At 36.7% G+C, this 20,679-nt stretch overlaps 3 protein-coding genes, 1 non-coding gene and 1 pseudogene across 11 annotated transcripts; 3 read left to right on the forward strand and 2 right to left on the reverse strand.

The window, feature by feature from the left end:
• Window positions 1–1,396: 1,396 nt before the first annotated feature.
• On the reverse strand, window positions 1,397–7,860 carry LOC147289459 (homeobox-leucine zipper protein HDG1-like). 8 transcript variants are annotated; one of them, XM_086235042.1, is made up of 11 exons: window positions 7,703–7,860; window positions 7,446–7,553; window positions 6,448–6,644; window positions 6,093–6,304; window positions 5,871–5,988; window positions 5,080–5,763; window positions 4,657–4,758; window positions 4,361–4,573; window positions 2,792–2,966; window positions 2,326–2,693; window positions 1,397–2,215 (listed from the first exon to the last, which is right to left on the reverse strand). In XM_086235042.1, exons 3-11 carry the CDS (start codon window positions 6,637–6,639, stop codon window positions 1,829–1,831), a joined length of 2,451 nt encoding a protein of 816 aa, XP_086091168.1. In that variant the 5' UTR covers window positions 6,640–6,644; window positions 7,446–7,553; window positions 7,703–7,860; the 3' UTR covers window positions 1,397–1,828. The 8 variants fall into 8 exon arrangements, with proteins under 8 accessions (XP_086091168.1, XP_086091165.1, XP_086091167.1 ...); XM_086235039.1 differs by having other exon boundaries at window positions 6,093–6,307; XM_086235041.1 differs by lacking the exon at window positions 7,446–7,553 and having other exon boundaries at window positions 6,093–6,307.
• A 3,609-nt stretch (window positions 7,861–11,469) lies between these two features.
• LOC147289460 (large ribosomal subunit protein eL24-like) lies at window positions 11,470–13,006 on the forward strand (annotated as a pseudogene).
• A 1,550-nt stretch (window positions 13,007–14,556) lies between these two features.
• Window positions 14,557–17,517, forward strand: RBL3 (RHOMBOID-like protein 3). The gene is made up of 5 exons (XM_086235277.1): window positions 14,557–14,974; window positions 16,112–16,275; window positions 16,425–16,588; window positions 16,750–17,000; window positions 17,227–17,517. The coding sequence occupies exons 1-5, from the start codon at window positions 14,688–14,690 to the stop codon at window positions 17,339–17,341; spliced, it is 981 nt and encodes a 326-aa protein (XP_086091403.1). The 5' UTR covers window positions 14,557–14,687; the 3' UTR covers window positions 17,342–17,517.
• A 209-nt stretch (window positions 17,518–17,726) lies between these two features.
• TRNAV-AAC (transfer RNA valine (anticodon AAC)) lies at window positions 17,727–17,800 on the reverse strand. The gene has a single exon. It is a non-coding gene; the product is annotated as a tRNA-Val (tRNA).
• Window positions 17,801–17,999: 199 nt separating this feature from the next.
• On the forward strand, window positions 18,000–18,478 carry LOC147289463 (Bifunctional inhibitor/lipid-transfer protein/seed storage 2S albumin superfamily protein). Its single transcript, XM_086234816.1, has 2 exons — window positions 18,000–18,358; window positions 18,469–18,478. Exons 1-2 carry the CDS (start codon window positions 18,000–18,002, stop codon window positions 18,476–18,478), a joined length of 369 nt encoding a protein of 122 aa, XP_086090942.1.
• The last annotated feature ends 2,201 nt before the right edge of the window (window positions 18,479–20,679 follow it).

Consider the following 20,679-nt stretch of genomic DNA (forward strand, 5'->3'; position numbering starts at 1 on the left):
AAATCATAAATGGGTCGACCTAATTCGCTGCTAAATCGGCGACGAAAGCCTTGGAGCTTCACAACGTCGATTAGCCACGTACGGTGGTCGAATAAGCAAGGGAAGACCAGGGTTGGACTCACCGTGACCTGGGGAACAAAGCCCAAGTGATTCGGCATCTCAACTCTGTCGGAAAGGGAAGATCGTCGGTGAAGGGGTCGATTAGGTCTTCACCTGGGTTCGAGTTTTCTAGGCTTTCATGTTTGAAGGCTACCATGGGGAAAGAGAGGAGAGACAGGGGAGTTGACCGGTGGTGGTCTCGCCACCATTGGTCGCCGAACGGCGACACACTGAAGAGAGAAAATGTGTGACTGATCAGGTGGGTGGGTGGGTGGGAGAGACGGGGTTTTGTGGTTTTTTTTTTAAATAAATTTTTTTATTTACATTAAGGGTATATTAGGAATATTTGCAAAATAATTGAGGAGGACGGTCAATTCAGCATTTTTGAGTGGTCTGCATTGTCCTTCCCTTTAATCAAAGTAAAACGAGATCCTCAATTGAAAATAGAAGTAAAGTTAAAGTTATTTTGCAAAAAAATTTCCTTAAAAAATTTACAAGAAAAATGTCAATTTAAAGTGTAAATAAGTTTTTTTTATAAAGTGTAAAAATATTGTTATACGTACTTGCACAATATAAATAAAAAAATAGTTTTAAAAGATAATTTTAATCTATTTAATAAAATAAAACGGTTTTTGAATCTTAAAATTTATCTCCTAGTCTAAATGGCTAAGATTATTTCAACTTAAATCTAATGGTAAGTTATTTATTTCCCAAATTTACTTTATCACACATGAGAATTAGTTTGTCACCTCTTTCTCCTTAATTAATTTCCCTTTAATTTCACATATTCAATTTTTTTTTTTTTTGGGTCTTTCATTTAAGTTAAACTACTAGATTTGTTTATATTGTGATTGGAGAATAAAATAAGAAAAACCTATTAAACAAATTACGCTTGTTAAAATATCAGTATTTGCGCAATATAAGGAAAGAGCCGCTTTACCGCGAATGTGGAAAGGCTAGTCTTTAATAAGTGAAATGCTTTTTTATGAATTGGTAATTATATCACAATGGTAAGATATAAATGAAGTTCAGACCCAAAACAAAATAGAGATAAATGAAGTGGGAGCTGTATTAAAAGCTTAATTGAAGTGAAATCATTTTAGTTTATTTATTACTCTCACTAAGTAGAGTCAGTTTCCAGATTTATTTTGGGCCAGATGCCGTTCCCGGAATGATGATCATCAACCCATTAAACTTATCCATGTGGGCCTCTTACAACCATAATCAATGTGGGCTTGATTACAGAACAACATAAAAAGAGGGACCGGGATGGAGTAGTTTAATAAACAAACTTCAATAAACCAAAAGCAAGGCATAAATAAAACTAGAGTTAACAAGATCCAAAAGTTGGATACATTCAAAATCAAAAGAAAACCAAGCTCCTACAATGTCACAGTTCTGTATGGTATCCATAATCACCAAACACAAAAGACAGAGCTGAGTCTACCTCGCTGGTCCACTGAGTCAATACCCGAACCACCACTCTTCAACTCTTGTTTCTAAGTTTAGAAGCAAAGCCCTATTAGTAATAAGCACAAAATCATTCTTCCCACACGCGGTTCGTTCTTGACTCGAAACCCTTTTAGGCGAAATTTCTTGATCTCCAGCTCCTTACTATCCATTATATTCTCCCTATAATCTCATGTATCATTTTTTTTTTCTCAAAACACAAAAAGCAAAAAGACCAGGTAAATTAAAATTAAGCTTACTAAGCAGCAGGCATGGCTTTTCAAACGCCGACACTATGTATTTGAAGAGCGGATTTTATCTTCTGTATTGTGCACGAGATGAGATTGCTAACCGTTTCAACTGACTCCACGGTGAGCTTGGCTGTAGGAAGGCTATTAACCAAGATCTGGAATCCAACGGTCAGCAGACATCCACCCCCATCGCAGCCATTGCCTTCTGCTTTCACTGATGGACCACCATAGTCAGATGTACCACCAGGAAGGATTGCGAATCCTGATGGTAGGAGAGCTACATAGGCAGAATCACCACCCTGCATCACAACATTTATTGATGCTGTGTCAACTGGTGCATACACTACTAGTGAGCCCGAAGCATCTGTCCATGTCTCTTGCAATATCAGCATTGTACTATCATTGGCATTAATAGCCTGAAACCTCGACAAAAAACAATGTACAAATGAATGAATGAACGAATGAATATATAGTACAACAAAATAAGACACGAAGGAGAGAAACTGTATAACTATATATTGCTCACATTGGCACGAAGGAGAGAAACACAGTTGCCAATTCCATGCCCCTTGGCAATGCTGACCATATCTTGCATTGGACCACCATTGGACAAAATGTCCCACTCCCTCCTCAACTGTTGGTCTCGCAAGAAATTAAACAGCCTCTGCCTTGATACTGGAATCCAAACAGATGTTGCGGCACTCAAAACGACACCAGGCGGCTCACCAGGGTCATCCACACTCTTCCGGGTCATAACCCTCACATCTTCACTAACATTATCAACACAGAGTTTGTCCCACTTGCGCACAGATGAGGCACAAACCCCAGCACAGAAGTTATCAACCATACGTTGCGCCAGCTTCAGCATGCTTCTTTTACCACTGATATTTAACGCTGTAGAATTAACATAGGTGTTTGTCAGAATATGAATTACATCACATATTTGTCACCGAAAAAAAAAATGTAGTACTAGAAGGCAGTAGTGGAGTGACCTGTGTGATCTTCGTTGGGGATGGTAGAGGACATGAGGATTGCCAAGCACTCACATTGCCTTTGAAGAGTGGCAAGCCACCTCTGTGCACCAAAGCCCATACCCGAACGGAGTAATTGCCGGAAGAGTTGGTGGATGGTACTCTCATCATATTCTGAATGTTCTACCCAGGTCACCTGCAAATTACTATCCATTAATAGGCAGCACCCACCTAAAATCTATTTGAAGCTCATGTACAGCCATAACAATCTTGAAGTCCATTGAGTTGGTTGACCAAAGAAAAAAGTCAATCGAGTTATTGCGCAAAAAGAAAAAAGGATAAAGCTCCATATATCTTGATGGTTAACTATCATTCTGTTTTAAAATAGCTTGATAAAGTTATTTCCAAAAAAGGAGCGTCCAAAAGTAACAATACCAAATTACCAACAAATCAACGGACTCAGTTATTTCTACAAATGTTTACCATAAGATTATGTGCCATAAATTCAAGATACTTAGTAACCCAATCATCTTCCCTTGGTTCCTCCTTTACTGGTCGGACAGGCCATGCAGCTCGCTGGCCCACCTCATGAATTTACAAAATGACCCTTTTCATTTTTCACTACATCTATTTAAGAAAGAAAGCACTTCGTAATATTAAGTTTAAAAAGAAACCTTTCATCGAAAGCTAAAAAAAAAACATTGCAGAGAGAGAGAGGGAAGCATCAGAGAAAGACAACTAGAGTACTATAGATAATATCACCTAGAGATGAGTTGACATGAAATCAAAGGCATGGAATTATAAACTAATTAAAGGTGTGCCAAACAAGTGAAAAGTCAAAATTGATCAGGCTTGTGGAGAAACCAACAACATATTAAAATAAAGTGTACAGAAAATCACACTGCATGGAGTTCAATATACAACAATATAAGACTGTATCCAGGTCATTTAGTCTTGTGGACAATAAAGAAAGAATTAAGGCAGAAGGAGAGATAGGAATAGAAGCATCAAATACACAGTTTATGTGACAAAGATTGAAATTTCCAAAGTTTTTACCTTCACCAGCACATACAGATTATGAAAATTATATATATTCAAGGCACGGAAATAGATTCGATGGTTTACACTAATATTAAACTCTGAGTATCCTTGATTATCTCATCTCTAGCTTAGAGCAGCAGTGGATTAATTAAATACAGATAATGACAAACCCTGGCTTCGAAGTTTGAAGATTATATAATGATAAAAATGAGGAAGCATCTTCTTCAGTAAAATAATAATAATAAAGGATACGAATTTCTAGGTAAAGTCCTCCTATATTACAATAGGAACAATCCGATCAAAAAGAAAGCAATGTTGTTGAGTGATAACAAGAAATAAAATTCTTGGAAGCACAAGTCAAGCTAGGCTAGGTTTATGGGAGTTTAACTGCCCATAATTTCACCTTGATGTTTTCACAACAAACTCAAAATATACAGCTCAACATCCTCATTAATATACCAACAATGGCCAGCTCAATAATCATAAAGAATGATGACATTGCATTAAAAGGTAAAATGTAACGAATAAAGAATCAACATCAGCTATTACCTTGGAGTAACCATTGGGCATATCTTGCACAACACAGCCAGAAGGAAGCTTCCGGCAGTTAAAAAAGGGATTTGCATTGGAACCTTCTTGATTGATGTCAATAGAAACATCAACCACAGCCCACACACCCTCTGCATGTTGCTTGCAGAAACGAAGGAACCTCAGTGGACGCACAGGGACCAATGGCGAAAGCATTTGAAGCTCAGCATGCATCTACAGAATTAGATCTTCGTGAGTTCTCAATTCTCAGAAAGAGAGGGGGAGGGGGGAGAAAAGAGAGAAAGAAAGAGACATACCACTTGAAGAGCATCATTTCTGGTTCCACTTATGCCACTGGATATCGTATCAATGGTGGAGGCTCTAGCAATCAAACAAGGGAACATTTCTGCCCACCGATTCTACTCAAAGAAAAGCAAATGATTAACTTTCAAGTTTCAAACACCCAGCTTTTAAGCATTGTTCTACCTTTGGGATCACTAGTCAAAATTAATCAAGAGACTATACACATCATCTTAATCTATAAACGCCAAAGATCATATGCTAACAACATGAATATTTAACACAAACACGAATGATGCGTGAAAAAGTTTGTAGAGATAGAATGAAACATAAGAAAGAAAATAAATTATAGTTATGAGTCCTCATTGCAAACAGACAGTTCAAATAAATCATCAAAATTAAGCTTCACTATGAAACAAAGGGTAGGATGGCTAGCGTACCGCATCCATTAATGTCTCTACGAGAGCCAAGCTGTTGATTATTACCATACAAGTATCCCTTGTAGCTTCAGTTACAAAGCCGCCAGGTTTCATACCAACACAAGAAAATGTCCTGTACTCCTCAAGGTTCAATATCTCTTTTCCACTGTCAGAACTTTTGATCCACAATGGGCTATCTCCCTGAGCCATCTTAACCAATTCATCCATAGCAGCCAATGCAAGATCTATGTACATAGATCTCTCATATGGCATTTCATTGCCCATCATGCCCATAGAGGATTTCATTTGAAGCATGAGTGGCGAAGAGCTTGAAATCCCATCTCCTAAATCGAGTCCCATTGGCAACCCAGAGCCTACAGCATGGAAATTTCCCATCCCATTTCTGCCTACCGCAAGTTCCAAACCAGAGGTTGAGCTTGGAAGAGAGATGGGAGTGGCCAAGGACGACAGGGGCCTGCCCAAGAACTTGTTCGCCAAAGCACATATCCGGTTCAGTTCATCCTTCAATCGAGCATTCTCAATCCTAAGTTGGTGCTCCTCAAACGAAATTTGGCCAGGAATGGCAGGGCCACCACAATTGTTGCATATTGGGTTTGACATAGCATCCTTCATCACACCATTCTCGGCTCGGAGCTTGTCATTCTCTTGCCTAAGAATTATATTCTCATGACGTTCCAATTGCGTCTGATTCAAATTATCAATTTGCATTCCCATTATTCACAAAATTGAAAACCAAATCTGACCAAGACTAAATCAAAAAATAGAGCAAATTGAACAATGTGACAACAAACCTTCATCTGGGTTCGTCTATTTTGGAACCAAAATTTGACTTGCTTAGTCTCCAAGCCAAGCCTCTTGCTGAGTTCTGACCTTTGCTTTTCATCAGGATGTGGACACTCCTTAAAGAAACTACACCACAGCAACAAGAGATCAAAAAACAAAACCCCTATTACCAAGTCCCTCAATCTTGAACAAAATACCAAAATAGCAGACATATAAATGAGAAATCTTACGATTCGAGTTCTTGAATTTGGTTCGGTGTATGCCGGTGGTACTTTTTCTTCCGGGGCGGTTGGTCGTTTCCGGCATCTTGATCGTCACCGGATGCACCTTCAAAATTATCACTTCCGGACCTACTCTCGTACTCATCATCTCTCAACCTCCCCACAATGCCAGGATCAAAATTCTCAGCAATCAGACCCAGTTCACTGTGACCGTCCATGTTCTGCTGCAAAAGCACACATCAAAAGGCAGAACAACAACAACATGCCCACAAAGTAAAAGATCAATACAAAATAGCAACAATGAGGCAGATCATCAACTAATCAGGGAACAAGTTAAGTGAGAATGAGAGAGAGAGAGGCATACTATTGAAAGAGAGAGGGCAGAGGAGCTTTGCATTGAATTGGGTATAGGGGGGGTAGAAGTGAGAAAGTGTGGCTGAGCAATGGCACCACTGGGCATGTAGGGGCTGCTGTGTGGAGCAATATCAGCCACAACTCTTGCACCCCCACCTCCACTATTACCACTCCCACTGCTGATCAAACCTCCGAAACTCATCAAAGCTGAGAAATATAAAATAAAAATTAAGACTTTCTATCTCTCAGAATCCTTTGTCTAGCTATTTGACCCTTTGTCTCTGCAGGTTTTAATGGAAATATATATAGTCACTATCACTTTCACATGGGTATATTATGAATTTTTTATTCTCGATCTTTGACCTTACCGCCAGCGATTGCCAGATTGAGCAAAAGACTCTGAGAAGGTGAGAATTGTATTCTTACTAGAAACAGGAGAAAAAGCTGTTTCCTTGTCAACGCCCATGCATGACTCAAGGCCCTCTCTCTCTAGAAAACTCTTTTATCTCTCTAGAAAATCTGTTTCAGATAAAAGAGAGAAAAAAAAAAAAAAGCAACAGGACAAGAAAAGCCCTTTTTCCTGATCCACAGTTCACACACCCCCTCTCTCTCCTCTTAAAACTATGAGAAAGAAATCTCTCAAAGACCGATATCACAATTATTATATAGTATGGTTATATAGGAAAACCCTAAATTTCCATCCTTTTCTGCTGTGCTTGACTAATGATTTGGCAGGACTGAAAAAGACCCAAAAAATAAGTAAACCCAAAAAGGGTCTCAAACAAATAAGGCAGAGGAAAAGGAAGACAAACACAAAAAGGTAGGGGGAGAGCTCATCTCACATTCACACTATTTCACAAAGACTTTTGGAATCCATCATACCAAATCCAAGCAAAAACACCCACTAGACCTCTCTCTCTCTCTCTCTCTCTCCTTTCTCTCTCTCTATAATGTTTACTGAGAAGTTAGATGGCATGCAAACCAACCCCAGTACGGAGAAATGGTTACCTTTAAATTTTGACAGGGAGCATACTAAAGTTAATCTGTGTCACAGTGCCAACAAATGAACAAAGATAATAGATTTTCAGATCCTCTCTCTCTCTCTCTCTCTGGGATCTGTTGAAGAGAAAAAGACAGAGAAACTATTATATATTTTGACAAGTAACAAATACAGAGAAAATATAGTTTACTTTGTACTATTAATCTATTCTAAAAATATAAAATAGTAATTAAAAAAAGGACTTGAGGGTTTGCAGCTGACTTACAAGGACCCAGAGAGGAAATCAAAGAGTCAATGAGCTTTTGTTAATGGTTTTTCCTTGTTTTTTTTTTTTAATCGACAAAAACCCTCTCTCTCTAGCCCTATGCCTTGATGGAATCAAATTTCAGACCCAAATGGCAAAATGAGTTCTTCCTTCATGTGCACCCCAAGTCTCTTCTTTCTAGTTTCTACTATATTTCATTTTGAGAAAAATGAGAGAAAACTATGGTAAATATATAATATAATGCATACGACAGAGAAGGAAAGAAATGGGCGTTGGCGTGAGACCCACTGGGTTCGTGAAATCCGCCCAACTCTACTTCACGCGTGTGCAAGCGCGTGTGGTGTTCGTGCCTCTGTACTTGTCTTGGTAGAGTTATGATCTGGTGTGAACGCTGCATCGCTGTCGGTGCATGGACTGAATCTAACCCAATGAGGCGGTGAGTTTTGAGGATACTATGGTCATTTCGTAAAAACGTAGGCCCACTGTTCGGATTCCTCAAATCTAAGCCCACCTAGACTGCAGGGTTTGGTACTTTGGTTGCTGTAGCCTCGATGTATGAGTCTGACATCACTACATTTTCATTACCGGATATATAGCTCTGCCTATCTTTACAAAAGTACCCTTCATCATTCAATATCGCAGTATCCATTCATGTCCAAAACAATTAAGCAATTTCTTTAATTATTTTTCGCAATATCTCTACAATAACTTTTCTAGTGCTCAATCTTGTTTGCTTGCAGTTCAATCTATGACTCCTTCTCCTACACATGCTCTCTATGTATGCCAGTACGTGGACTACTAGTAGCAATGTTAATTAAGGATAGTATGGTAATTAACTTTATTTTATTTCTAATTAGTTTTAATTTTTATTTTTGCAATCAACCCACGTGGGCACGCGCTCGTCTGCCATTCCTTATTTTCTTTTTGCATACGTCAGTCATTATCACTCTGTACATACATTGTATGTAAAACGCTCGTATCTAAGCATTTTTGGTTAGTAAGTAATATCCTCCATCGATTATTTACGCACGTATCATAACTTTTTTGGTTAGTATATAATATCCTTCATCAATTATTTTTATACAATAATTTTGTTTGAAAAATAGTTATACAAATACTAATTATATGGAAGGTATATCTTCTGCCCCTAACCTTTTCCTCGGCATGAAATTTATTGACATGTCATTACAATTATAGTGCCATTTTATATTTTTGATAAATTTATTTTTTGCTTTCTTTTTTTGTGGAGAAAAAACTTTAGACTGAAGGTTAAAAGTCTGAGGATAACCATAATTAATTTTGTTGTCACTTGTTAGTTATTACAACTGAAGGCATGACGTTTGCATTAAGAAGAAAAGTACGAACACTTGAGGTTTGTATGTATTTTTATGTTAGCTAAAATGCCTAAAATTAAAGTACAACTGTACAAGTCACTGATATTTCTCCCAAAACAAAAGTACAAGTCATTGTTTAATAACTTTAGTTTATCATTAATTAATAAACATGTTGTTGATGAATTTTTCCTCGTTTATGTGTGTCAATGTTGTTGGAACATAGCCAATAATGTGATTTTGAAATACCTTGAAAATTAGTGTTCGGAACTTTAGAGAGAAAATCGCATGAAATATATTATCCCGATTATTTGCATGTAATAATAAAAAGTGTATCGTGTTTTGGAATTTGGATGATACATTATATCTTCTTCCGTTTAGTGGCCAAGTTTAATATATTTTCATTTCATGGGCGTCATAAATTATTTATCGTGGGTGAATCATAAATTATTATTTATAATGGAGCACACCAATATTGTGTTCATAGCTTTGAATTAAATAAGTTTCCACAATAAATTATAATGGTATAAAATAATATTTGATAATAAAAATTAAGCTTTATAGCCTTCACTGAAACATTAGGTTACTGGAATTTAGACCCAACACATTTAAGTTAGAATAAGACCTGAATCTATGTATTGGCGTTATAAATGAAAGCAATCATCCCATCATGATCCTCCATTCTAAACATTCTCATTCAATTAATTATGTTATCTTTATTTAGGTAAAAACAAGTTTTATACATAATTTTACATTTTTACCCAATATTGATTGGTGACGTTAAATACAAAGTGTATTATTATAACACTTTTTACAGTAAAAAAAAAAAAAAACCTTAACAACAGTGGCACTGGTGCATAATTGGTTCTACAATTATCATGATAAAAGCTTGAAAGAATGGTTTGCATAATTTCATTCAACTAAATATGAAAAAATAAAAGGTCTATTGATTTTAACTACTAAATTTTAATAACTTTTTAGTTTAGGTACCAAAATTAAATAGCATTTTAGATTAGGTACTAGTTAAAAAGTCAAACAAATTAATAAAGCAAAAGGTATTAGAATTTACATATATTACATCACATGCCACTACAATAAAAAAATAAAAATAATATTACATCACAAATATTACATTAATTTATACTATATTATATTAAAAAAAATCAATGCAGTCACAAGTCACAACTTAACTGTGACTATCTTGGTAAATTGAAATAGACAACTCACACCACTATACTATATATTATTTTGAGTAAAAGTATTGTTTTGATCTCTATTTATACTATATTAATTGTAGTATAATTTCTCTAAAAAAAAATTCAATTAAGTCACAACTTAACTGTGACTGTCTCACAACTTAGATGTGACTGTCGTTCAGTCACAACTAAATTTGAAGTTGTGAGTGTCGTTCAGTCACAATTAAATGTGAAGTTGAGACTACATTAGCAAATTTTCAAGATAATATAAAAGTCTCAAGAGCAATTTTGTCAAAACCTTATAAATTTTAACTAACACTAATCATATGTGGACCAAAGAATAAAAATATCAAATGAAAAATGCTCAAATCAAAGGGGCGAACATATTTGTGACATAATCTAAAAAACTATATTTAAATTTGGTAGTTCAATTGAAAAATTATATGGTTTTCATGCTATACAAAAAAATTATTGAGATTTGGTATTTAATCCTAATTTTCTAAAAAATAAATAAATTAATGAAATACCCATAATTGGTATGCTCTCCATATTTGTAAGGAAATCTAACAGAAAATCTCATATAGATTGCCATATATCTCTTTTTATTTGATGGATTGCCATATATCTTCTTTTTATTTGATAGATTGCCATATATCTTCCTTTTATTTGATAGATTGCCATATATCTTCTTTTTTATTTGATAGATTGCCTTATTAGGTCACTCACGCAACCCATTTTGCTTCTCCGGCCATTAAGATTAAGCTACACAAATCAAAACCATTCCACAATAATAAAAATATTATTAAGAAAATTACCTTATTAATTATATCCAGGAAATGTCAAATATACCCCACCCCCCCTAAATGATTTTAACAATAAATTCAAACTTAAAATAGTGTGGTAGTTTGAATGGAACTTGATATTGAAGTGAAATTTAAAACAACCATGAAAGAAGTAAATAATTCTTGTTTACCATCGTAGGTCTGGCCGAGAGCTCTTAAAAGAATCACGTGGGCCTCTATGTGTCCGGGTCTGGCCCATTTTGCATGATATAAGAAACGAAAATATCAATATTTAGAGTGTTCTTTAATATGTTATTTAAAAAGTGAACGCTTCCGATTATACGCTCATATTGCCAAAATCATAATTTGGGAATGTAGGGTGACCTTGAAGTACCCCAAGGTGACCCAAGTATTGTTCTTTTACTATTTGTGAATTAACAGAGTGCCAAGCTGCCGCAATGGTTCTCAAGTATGTTGTTCACTCTACACTGTTATCACTCTTTGCATTTATATATATATGTATGCATATATATGTACAAACAGAGTGCAAGCTGCATGTGGCTTTTTTATGGTAATATGATGAATGCGTATGTACGTAGCTCAGTAGCTGATCCTCACGATGTGTTCATTACTTCATTATTTCAATTCATGATGGTGGGTAGATGCCAATGTTACAATGTATGTTGTATATGTGTTGTTTATTGATGATCCCTCTGTTTGGTTGTTGAGAAAAATGATGGCAAAATATGAAAATGACATCTTGGGACGTTGAGTGTAATGGACTGTCCAACCGGGTCATTGTGATCAACTCTATTTATTTCCTTCTTGGATTGGTCAAATTGAATGAATGTGGCTTAATTTTGATTTATTACTTCTGATTGGTATTGGAAACATTCGGTATTTTCTAATTAGTTTTCATCATTTGTGATGGTGTCTCCTCAAGTCCTCGATCATTATGAACACATTAGTATCAGCATTGATCAAATGGGGTTACGTAGAATCAACATTGATCAAATGGGTTACACAGAATTAACATTGATCAAATGGGGTTACATTAAATATCCCCTAAACTCATTTATGTTGTGGTAGCATTAAGACATAATCTATTACAAATTGCTCATGTAACCATTACTATGGTAGCTGGAGTTTGTTCAACAATCAGCAATTTTTTATTTTTTTCATTAAAAATTGTTGTAATGCAATTATTAATTGTTCGATTTGGGATGTCAGGACTGAACTCTGCCGCTTCAGTGGGGGCAAGATATACCCTGGAAAGGGTATCAGATTTGTTCGATCTGATTCCCAGGTAAATGGTTTTTCAGTTTAAACTGTTTTATCTTCATTTGCTGCATGAAATTTTTTCTTTTTTTGATCAAATTAGGTGATCCTCTTTGCCAACTCTAAATGCAAGAGGTACTTCCACAACCGACTGAAGCCAGCTAAACTTGCCTGGACAGCCATATACAGAAAGCAACACAAGAAGGTAATAAATTCTCATCAGAAAAAGCAAAACATTGGTTGAGAAATGAGAAGTGACCACAAGCTACTCGTACAAGTAATGAATCTATTTGGTGTTACATTACATAGTTTGGTTGGTAATTAATATGCGTGGAAAAACAATATTACAAGGACCTTGCTGCAGAGACTGTTAAGAAGAGGCGTCGCACCACGAAAAAGCCTTACTGAAGGTCCATAGTGGGTGCTACTCTAGAGGTCATACAGAAGAGGAGAAGTGAGAAACCTGAGGTTCGAGATGCTGCAAGAGAGGATGCTCTTCGGTATAAGCTCCTGATCTCTTCTTCTTTACTTGTTTTTCGATGTTTAAATCATGTCATGTCATGTCATGTCATCAATGGTCATGCATTTATGCGCAGTGAATTTAAGGAGAGGATCAGGAAAACCAAGGACGAAAAGAAGGTGAAGAAGGCAGAGGTAATGGCCAAGTCCCAAAAGATTCAAAACAAGGGTAATATTATGCCAAAGGGTAAGCGATGAACACATTTCTTGATCATGAATTTCTACGTACTACTCATGTTTTCTTGTCGAGCAATTCTTTATTCTTTCATGGACTTGTTGAAGCTCGAGAATTAAATAAAAGAGTGACAGATGCCTTCATTTTCTCTTGGAGAAATAAAGTAATGTTTGACCTCCTCATAAATCACAAGTTCCTCTTCACTTTGAGAGAATTAATAGTAGATAATGATGGTATGGCCCGTATGGGTCATGATAATGATAGATTTGGACATACCATCTGCTGACAATTGATTAAAATGCTTGAAAGTAAAATCAAGTTTAGAATGATTAGAACTTTCATGTCTGTGAACCCTTTACAAGAAATGGCCAAGAAAGCCCAAAAAAGTCTTCAGAAAAATCAAAAAAGAAAGAAAACAAATTATAAAGCCCACACGTATCAAAATATGAAGTCATCCTACCCTTTCTACAAGCTTCGGAAGAAGATGAAGAAAAAGTTGACAATTATGACCCTTAAAGTTCAATCCACTAAATTTGGACGGTGATTCTTAAAAATAGAAAGTTCAAGCATGTAGTTGCTAATTTTGATGTGTTAACTGTTAAGGGTAAAGAATAAAGTTCAACTTTAGAATCAGCTAATGGTTTGATTTGATGAGATGAGACCATTTTGCAAGCAAGAGCATATGTATATATGGTAAGAAGAATATTGAAACAATAAATAATCAAATTCGATCATTGATTTTGCACAAATTTCACATAGAGCATATAATAATGTTGTAGTGCATTAGGTGCCAAATAAAAAACAAAAGTGATGCTCTTTTAATTAATCAACATAAAAACAAGCCAAACCCTCTACTTAATGAGTTTCTATGTGATATTTATATTGCCATAGCAGTTTCCAAGTTAAGAAAACATAAATAATGCATTATCTTTTGAGAGGAGATTTTGTCTTTTGTTTATTGTATTCTATTATGAATATTGCTTCAAAATATTAGAGCCCAAAACTACTCTTGCCTTGCAAGTTGCAACTTCAAACTACAAACTAACTATTCTTGAAGTTTCTCTATTCTTTTATATAAAAAATAAATGATAATTGAATTCTAATCGTGAGTTCTATACTCATATTAGATTATGTTTTTTACTAAAATTATATGTTCTTATGACTTTTTTAATTAACATGAATTACAATATGTGATTATCTTCTTTTATAAGTGTTTCTATTTTTATGGGAGAACTAATGGACAACTTTGCTCTAATTTTTTGTTTGGTCTAATCCGGTTTAAAGTTTAAAGTTTAAACCGCGTTAGAAGCAACTAAAGTTTAAAGAGAGTAAGCGTAGAGTAGCAGCGATCCAGTGTGGCACGGCTTACCCTCCCGCGCCTAATAGGCCAATCATTCCAAGCATAGTGAGAAGACCACGTGACATAGCACGTGATCTATTGACGTGGAGAGGATTTATTGGCCCAAAACTTATGCATGTGCAGTACTAGCTTATGCAACACCATCATGGGGACTGTGACAGTTAGAAACCTGAAAAAATATGCTCAACCCACTTTCTTTGTGCATTCCATTAAAACCTTCCACCAACTCCATTAAAGCAAGTACACAAAGCTTTGAGGCAGCCCCAACTCAGCTCAGCTCCCAAAATTGCTAATTTTCTAGAGGGAGAAGTAGTTTGTGAGAGAAAGCACCACAAACAAACAAAATGCCTGTTGAAGCTGAAGATGTAGAGAACAGAGGAGTGAAAGACAGAGCAAGTGCAAGCTACCCATCGTCTTCGTATGTGATAGAGGACAGAGAGACCCAATGGACTTCTTGGTTGGTACCCATCTTTGTTGTGGCTAATATTGCTGTGTTCCTTGTGATCATGTACGTGAATAATTGTCCCAAGCACAATTCTGGGGTTGAGGGCAAGTGTGAGTTGAGGTTTCTTGGGAGGTTCTCGTTTCAACCTTTGAAGGAGAACCCTCTCTTTGGCCCTTCTTCTTCCACGTAAGATCCTTGGTTTTCTTTCATACCCACTTTCCAATTTTTCCTTTGTTGTTTGTTGGTTTTTCCAAATTTGGTACTGCTCTCTTTTTGATTCATTTGATATGATTGTGGATTGTGGTTAATTTGGTAGATGCATATATACGCAAGTTTCAAATTTGGTATTTGCTCTTTTAAGTTTGCCTGAAATTGAATGACTCGATGTAACAAAAATATGGAATGGCTCGGGAAAACCTTACGAGAATCTGGGACATTTGTGTTTTGATTGGTTTGGGTGAAAATTCGGTGGTTATATATACACACACGTTTAAGTTAGTAAAATTTCTTCAAAATTTTAGTTTATAGTTACTTTATAGTTTTTTCAGCCTTTGAAATTCTTACTTCATGTTTCAGGCTTTCGGCTTAGTAGCTTACTAGGAATTGAGTTGGAAGTGTGGTTACTACATTAGCTTCCTAGTGAAACTAGGTGATCTTCTGATTGTGAAACGAGCTAACGATATGAGTGCCACGCTGTTTCCTTTATATATTTCGTGTGTTTCATTTTATATATCCAGCTGATTATGACTGATTGTCTAAGACAAATTACTAAGTCCGGTTACTGCATATATATAAGCAGAGGGAGCTCCTAGGTTGGTTTTGTTTGTTGGTTTGTCTTAGGCAGACTGCCCTTTTGAAGAGGCATATTTAGTTTCAATACTGAGAAGACCCTAAGAAAAGAAGTACAACGCTTCTAGGGTTAGCCTTGTAGGGAGTTGTAGCAAACTTTATGAGGTGAAAGTTTTTTGTCTCAAAAGTGCAGCCATTGGATACTCAACATAGTGCTTGTGAAAGCTAACTGACAATCTTTCCAACATTTAAAATGTCCTGCTTTTTTACTAGAAGTTTATAGATTTATTACTAGTGTTATACTGTTATCTGAACTACTTGGTTCTTCCAATGAGTAACTGACCAAGTACCAACTACATCTATTTTCAGAGTTGGTTGTTTTGAAGTTTGTAACTAATGCAACCAAGTTTTCTATTATTCTCTGAAAACTCTGTTATGTTTTCAATTGAGCTACTTTAGTGTTTTCATTCCTGCCCCCTCTCCCTCAAACCTCATGCAGCTATAATAATAAATAATCTTTTCCCACTTTCGAAGATTGGAGAAGTTAGGAGCTCTGGAGGGGACTAAAGTTGTGCATAGGCATCAAGGATGGAGGCTTGCCACTTGTATTTGGTTGCATGCTGGCTTAATTCATCTGCTTGCTAACATGCTGAGCCTGGTCCTCATTGGAATTCGCCTAGAGCAGCAATTTGGGTTTGGTAAAGCTTAGTATTATTTTGACTATCATTATCTTTTGAGAGTGTGTGTGTGTGTGTGTGTGTGGGAGGGAGGATGAAAGAGAATCTCATTATTTCCAATTCGATTGGAAGCACTACTACTGGACTCAATAGTTGTTATAATTTCGCAGTGCGAATTGGAGTTATATACCTTTTATCTGGATTCGGTGGGAGCATACTTTCCTCCCTTTTTATTCGAAAGAACATCTCTGTTGGTGCCTCTGGTGCTCTCTTTGGGCTTCTTGGAGCAATGCTTTCAGAACTAATTACTAATTGGACTATTTATACCAACAAGGTAAGAAATGCTCTCCCCTTTCAACTCTGTAAAGTGCTAGAAAAGGAAAGTGCTGATATTGTTAGTCATTATCGTATAATGACTAACAGTATGAGCATTATGGTAGAATCAAATTCAATATTCGATTTCCTCGTTGACTTTAGCTTTATTTGCTTCCACAGGTTGCAGCTCTTCTCACTCTTCTGGTCATCATTGTCATCAACCTTGGCCTTGGAATTTTGCCACACATAGATAATTTTGCCCACATTGGTGGGTTTCTAACAGGATTGCTCATTGGGTTTGTCTTGATGCCCCGTCCTCAGTTCGGGTGGTTAGAGCAGCACAATCTTCCTGCCGGTGCCATTGTCAAGACCAGATACAAGGCTTACCAATATGTGTTATGGCTTCTTTCTGCTGTTCTGCTGATTGTTGGGTAAGTTACTATCTCTTTAACACTTAAAAGAGTTTGTCATGGTCACAACTGATATGGTTTTGGAACCCCAAGAAAATGGAATAAATTTAAGTTATTTATCTAAAAGATCAACTAGGCTGTGGCCCATTTTCATGTTATGGAAAATCAGGAAAGACATAACGAAATGAGTTTTCTTTCAAATGGTTGGAGTTATTTTGAAAGCCTTGTTATTCAACCATACATGCAGGTTGACAGTTGCATTGGTGATGCTGTTCCGGGGGGAGAATGGGAATGACCATTGCCATTGGTGTCACTACCTCAGTTGTGTACCCACATCTAGATGGGATTGTGAAGAAAATTAAAGATTCTTAGCAGAGACTTCTCTTTTATTTGGGTGAAGCCATATGGGGTTTTCTTTTTCTCCTATGTAAATGCTTAGTTGTTTTAGAAACTGGTTTGCTTTACCTACATCATGGCCTGCTCAGGATATCAGGGTAATGTTGTATTTGTTTTGGATTGGATATTGAAATTTATGCCATATTTTATATACTGCTATATTATATTGGCTCGATTATCAAAGTTGAGTTCAGTACCTGTTTGTTTTCTATTAGGAAAAACAAAAAATCTAAACAAAGAAGAGACATCCTCAGAGTAGGAACCAAAAACACAAAAAAAAAACCCCCCATCCCTGTTTATGTTTGTGAGCTAAAAGCCTAAAATGAAGAAGAATAAAAAACTAATAAACACTGGCGTCGCCCGGACTCGAACCGGAGACCTTCAGTGTGTTAGACTGACGTGATAACCAACTACACCACGACACCTTGATGGCAAGACTTTCCCTAATATATTTTGATATAATAATACTATTAGCTAGGCCTGCTCAGTATGGCTAAGAGACTCATTCAACCTTCATGAAGACCACACGTTTTTTATTTTACACCAACCCAACGTTACCCGCAGTATAAAAAAATGTTGTTGTGCTTGCGTACCAAACTAGTTGGGGGAGGTGGAGGTTAATTGATGGAATTTTGCAAAATGGGGAGCCATAAAATGATGATCGGAGTGTTGATGTTGTCATCGTGGACGGTGGCATTGGTGTCTAGCACCGTAGAGTGCTCGGCGGTGACCGCGTTGGTCTCAACTTGCTACACATTTATCACGTACGGGACACCAGACCCCTTTCCGGGGTCTCCATGCTGCAATGCCATGGCCAGTTTGAAAGTTATTGCTGACACCATTGAAAATCGGAGATTTGCATGTAGATGCTTGATGGGCCTCATTTCCACATACAACCCAAATGCCTATGCTATTGCTACTTTGCCAGACTTTTGTCAAGTCTCTTTGGGTTTCAACATCGATCCTAATACTGATTGCAACTCGTAAGTTATAATTACTCTCTCACACACTGTCACACCCAAATGCCTTCATAGTTAATTAGCACCCACTCCTTTTGTCCACTTGTCTAATCATGTTTTACATCTTGGTGCAGCATCCAATGAGTTGGGCTAATTAAACGAATGGGCCTGGATGCAGAGAAGAGGAGGGAGAGTCAAGTCTTGGGCTGATGGAAATCTGAATAAAAGAAACTGCACTCGGTTATTTATATATGATTCTTGTACGCAGTCCCATAATGAGTAGGAAAAGGATTTTTTTTTTTTGTTGTCCTCGGAAAGGTAGGATTGCAGGGAAAAAAGGGGCTATATGCCTATAAAGCCGTGAAAGAGATGGTTCAAGCCCAGGTTCTGTGACAACACTTATGATTCGCTTACTAATGAAACTGTGGGATCTACTGATTCTCTGATTGCGAATTTGTGATACGAGGCATATATACATATATACAGACATACATACATACATACATACAAACCCACATACATATACATGCATACATTCATACGGGCAGCATGCCAAACGCAGTATATGAAATTTTAAAAAACCAAACGCAATATATCATATATGTACTAATTTAATACCAAAAGAGTCACTGCCTTGCTTAATTAACAAGGCCTTGTTTAATTAACTAATTAAGAAGGGGATAAGAGTTTAGTGCTCTCTAAAAATTATTATTTATACATCACAGACAACGAATCAGCGCTAGACTCGGCGGGGTCCTTGACACTGCTCCATGCACAAAAGCCAATAAAAGAGGGTGTAGACTCCATCTTTTTTAATAACTTTTGTTTACAAATATATAGTTTCAGGTTGAATATGAATGTGGTGTATGTGTGCATCCACTGTGACAGGCAGATTCGAACGGCCACCGACATAAAAGAGCATCAGGATGCCAAGCACAAAAGGCTAGTGCTCTCTAAAAATTATTATTTATACATCACAGGCAACAAATCAGCGCTAGACTCGGCGGAGTCCTTGACATTCCTCCGTGCACATATGGCCTTTTGTGCTTGGCATCTTGATGGTCCTTCTTGTTGGTGGCTGTTCGAATCTGTCTGTTACAGTGGATGCACACATACACCACATCCATATTCAACCTGAAACTATATATTTGTAAACAAAGTTATTAAAAGAGATGGAGTCCACACCCTCTTTTAATTTTTTGGTCGAAATGATACTTTCATTGCAGGAAAAATTTCAGAGAAAAATGCAGGGTCTAGTCAAGGAAAGATAAAGCAAAATATAGAAACGAAGGGAGGTAGGTGAGAGGGAGGGTCGGCGTGTGAGGGGCTGGGGGCAGTGGAGTGACAGCAGAAGAGGGAGGGCAGGGGAAAGGGGAAAAGGGGGTGGCGGCGGCTAACTCTCAAACCTGCTACCCTAGAGAGAAAACCTTCTATCCGTAGTGTATCACATGCATAAGTATATATACTGAGTAGTGAGCATATATTTATATCTTAATGTATGTCTCATTCAAAGTTAACATTTGGTTATTACCATCACGGCATCACCCTAGTGCAAACCTAATTAATTGAGTTTATTAGTCATATAATCATGATATAATTTCTTGGGGTCATATTCATATATAATCTACTTTTTGTTTTTTGCACTTGGGTTGGGATAGGGATTTGATGGGACATGAGATCGAGTAAGTAGGGGCCTAGGCCCGACCTGCTCCTGTTAAGCAAACCAAGAACATGAATTTTCTCTGTTTTGATGCCCAACCCTGGCACATTAATGTATCCATATATTGTTCCTCTCTTTTAAATAAAAAACGAAGGGTTATGATGGCCTAAACCTACATGGCCATTAATGGAAAACCTCTACAGTCTACATGGTCTAAACCTATATGCATGTGAAGGGTCATGATGGATTAATGTAAGAGAATGCCATAAAGCCCACAACTGGGCAAAAGGGTAGCGTAAGTGATAGCCATACATACACTGATTTCTTCATTTTTGACCAATTAATAGGCAATTTATGAAAACCAAATAAAGTGATCGAAGTGATACAACATAATAATTTGAACACAACACTGGCCTTCTATATAATTTGGACACAATTAATTTGGTCCTTGACCTCGATATTAACTAGATTAAATTCCTACTAATTTATATTACACTAGGATTTGAGATAGACATTGGAATTTCTTGGTAAAAAGTAAAAGAACAAACAAATACTCAAAGCAACAGGAAACAGCTAGTCAAGATAGGACTGTTGGAACCAACATTAAGGCCCTATTTTGGAAAAAAAAAAAAAAAAAAAAAGGAGTAGAGAAAGGAAAATATATAAATAGAAAAAGTTGAACTTG

This window comes from Dryas octopetala, chromosome 3 (genome assembly GCF_963921425.1).
Source record: "Dryas octopetala chromosome 3, drDryOcto1.1, whole genome shotgun sequence".
NCBI classification, from domain to species: Eukaryota; Viridiplantae; Streptophyta; class Magnoliopsida; order Rosales; family Rosaceae; genus Dryas; species Dryas octopetala.

Coding starts and splice junctions, on each gene's coding strand:
- LOC147289459 (XM_086235041.1), bottom strand. CDS start 6,639: ATGAGTTTCGGAGGTTTGATCAGCAGTGGGAGTGGTAATAGTGGAGGT. Junction 6,308..6,447: donor CTGCCCTCTCTCTTTCAATA/GTATGCCTCTCT, acceptor GTGCTTTTGCAG/CAGAACATGGACGGTCACAG. Junction 5,989..6,092: donor CAAATTCAAGAACTCGAATC/GTAAGATTTCTC, acceptor GCTGTGGTGTAG/TTTCTTTAAGGAGTGTCCAC.
- RBL3 (XM_086235277.1), top strand. CDS start 14,688: ATGCCTGTTGAAGCTGAAGATGTAGAGAACAGAGGAGTGAAAGACAGA. Junction 14,975..16,111: donor TTTGGCCCTTCTTCTTCCAC/GTAAGATCCTTG, acceptor CCACTTTCGAAG/ATTGGAGAAGTTAGGAGCTC. Junction 16,276..16,424: donor AGAGCAGCAATTTGGGTTTG/GTAAAGCTTAGT, acceptor ATAATTTCGCAG/TGCGAATTGGAGTTATATAC.
- LOC147289463 (XM_086234816.1), top strand. CDS start 18,000: ATGGAATTTTGCAAAATGGGGAGCCATAAAATGATGATCGGAGTGTTG.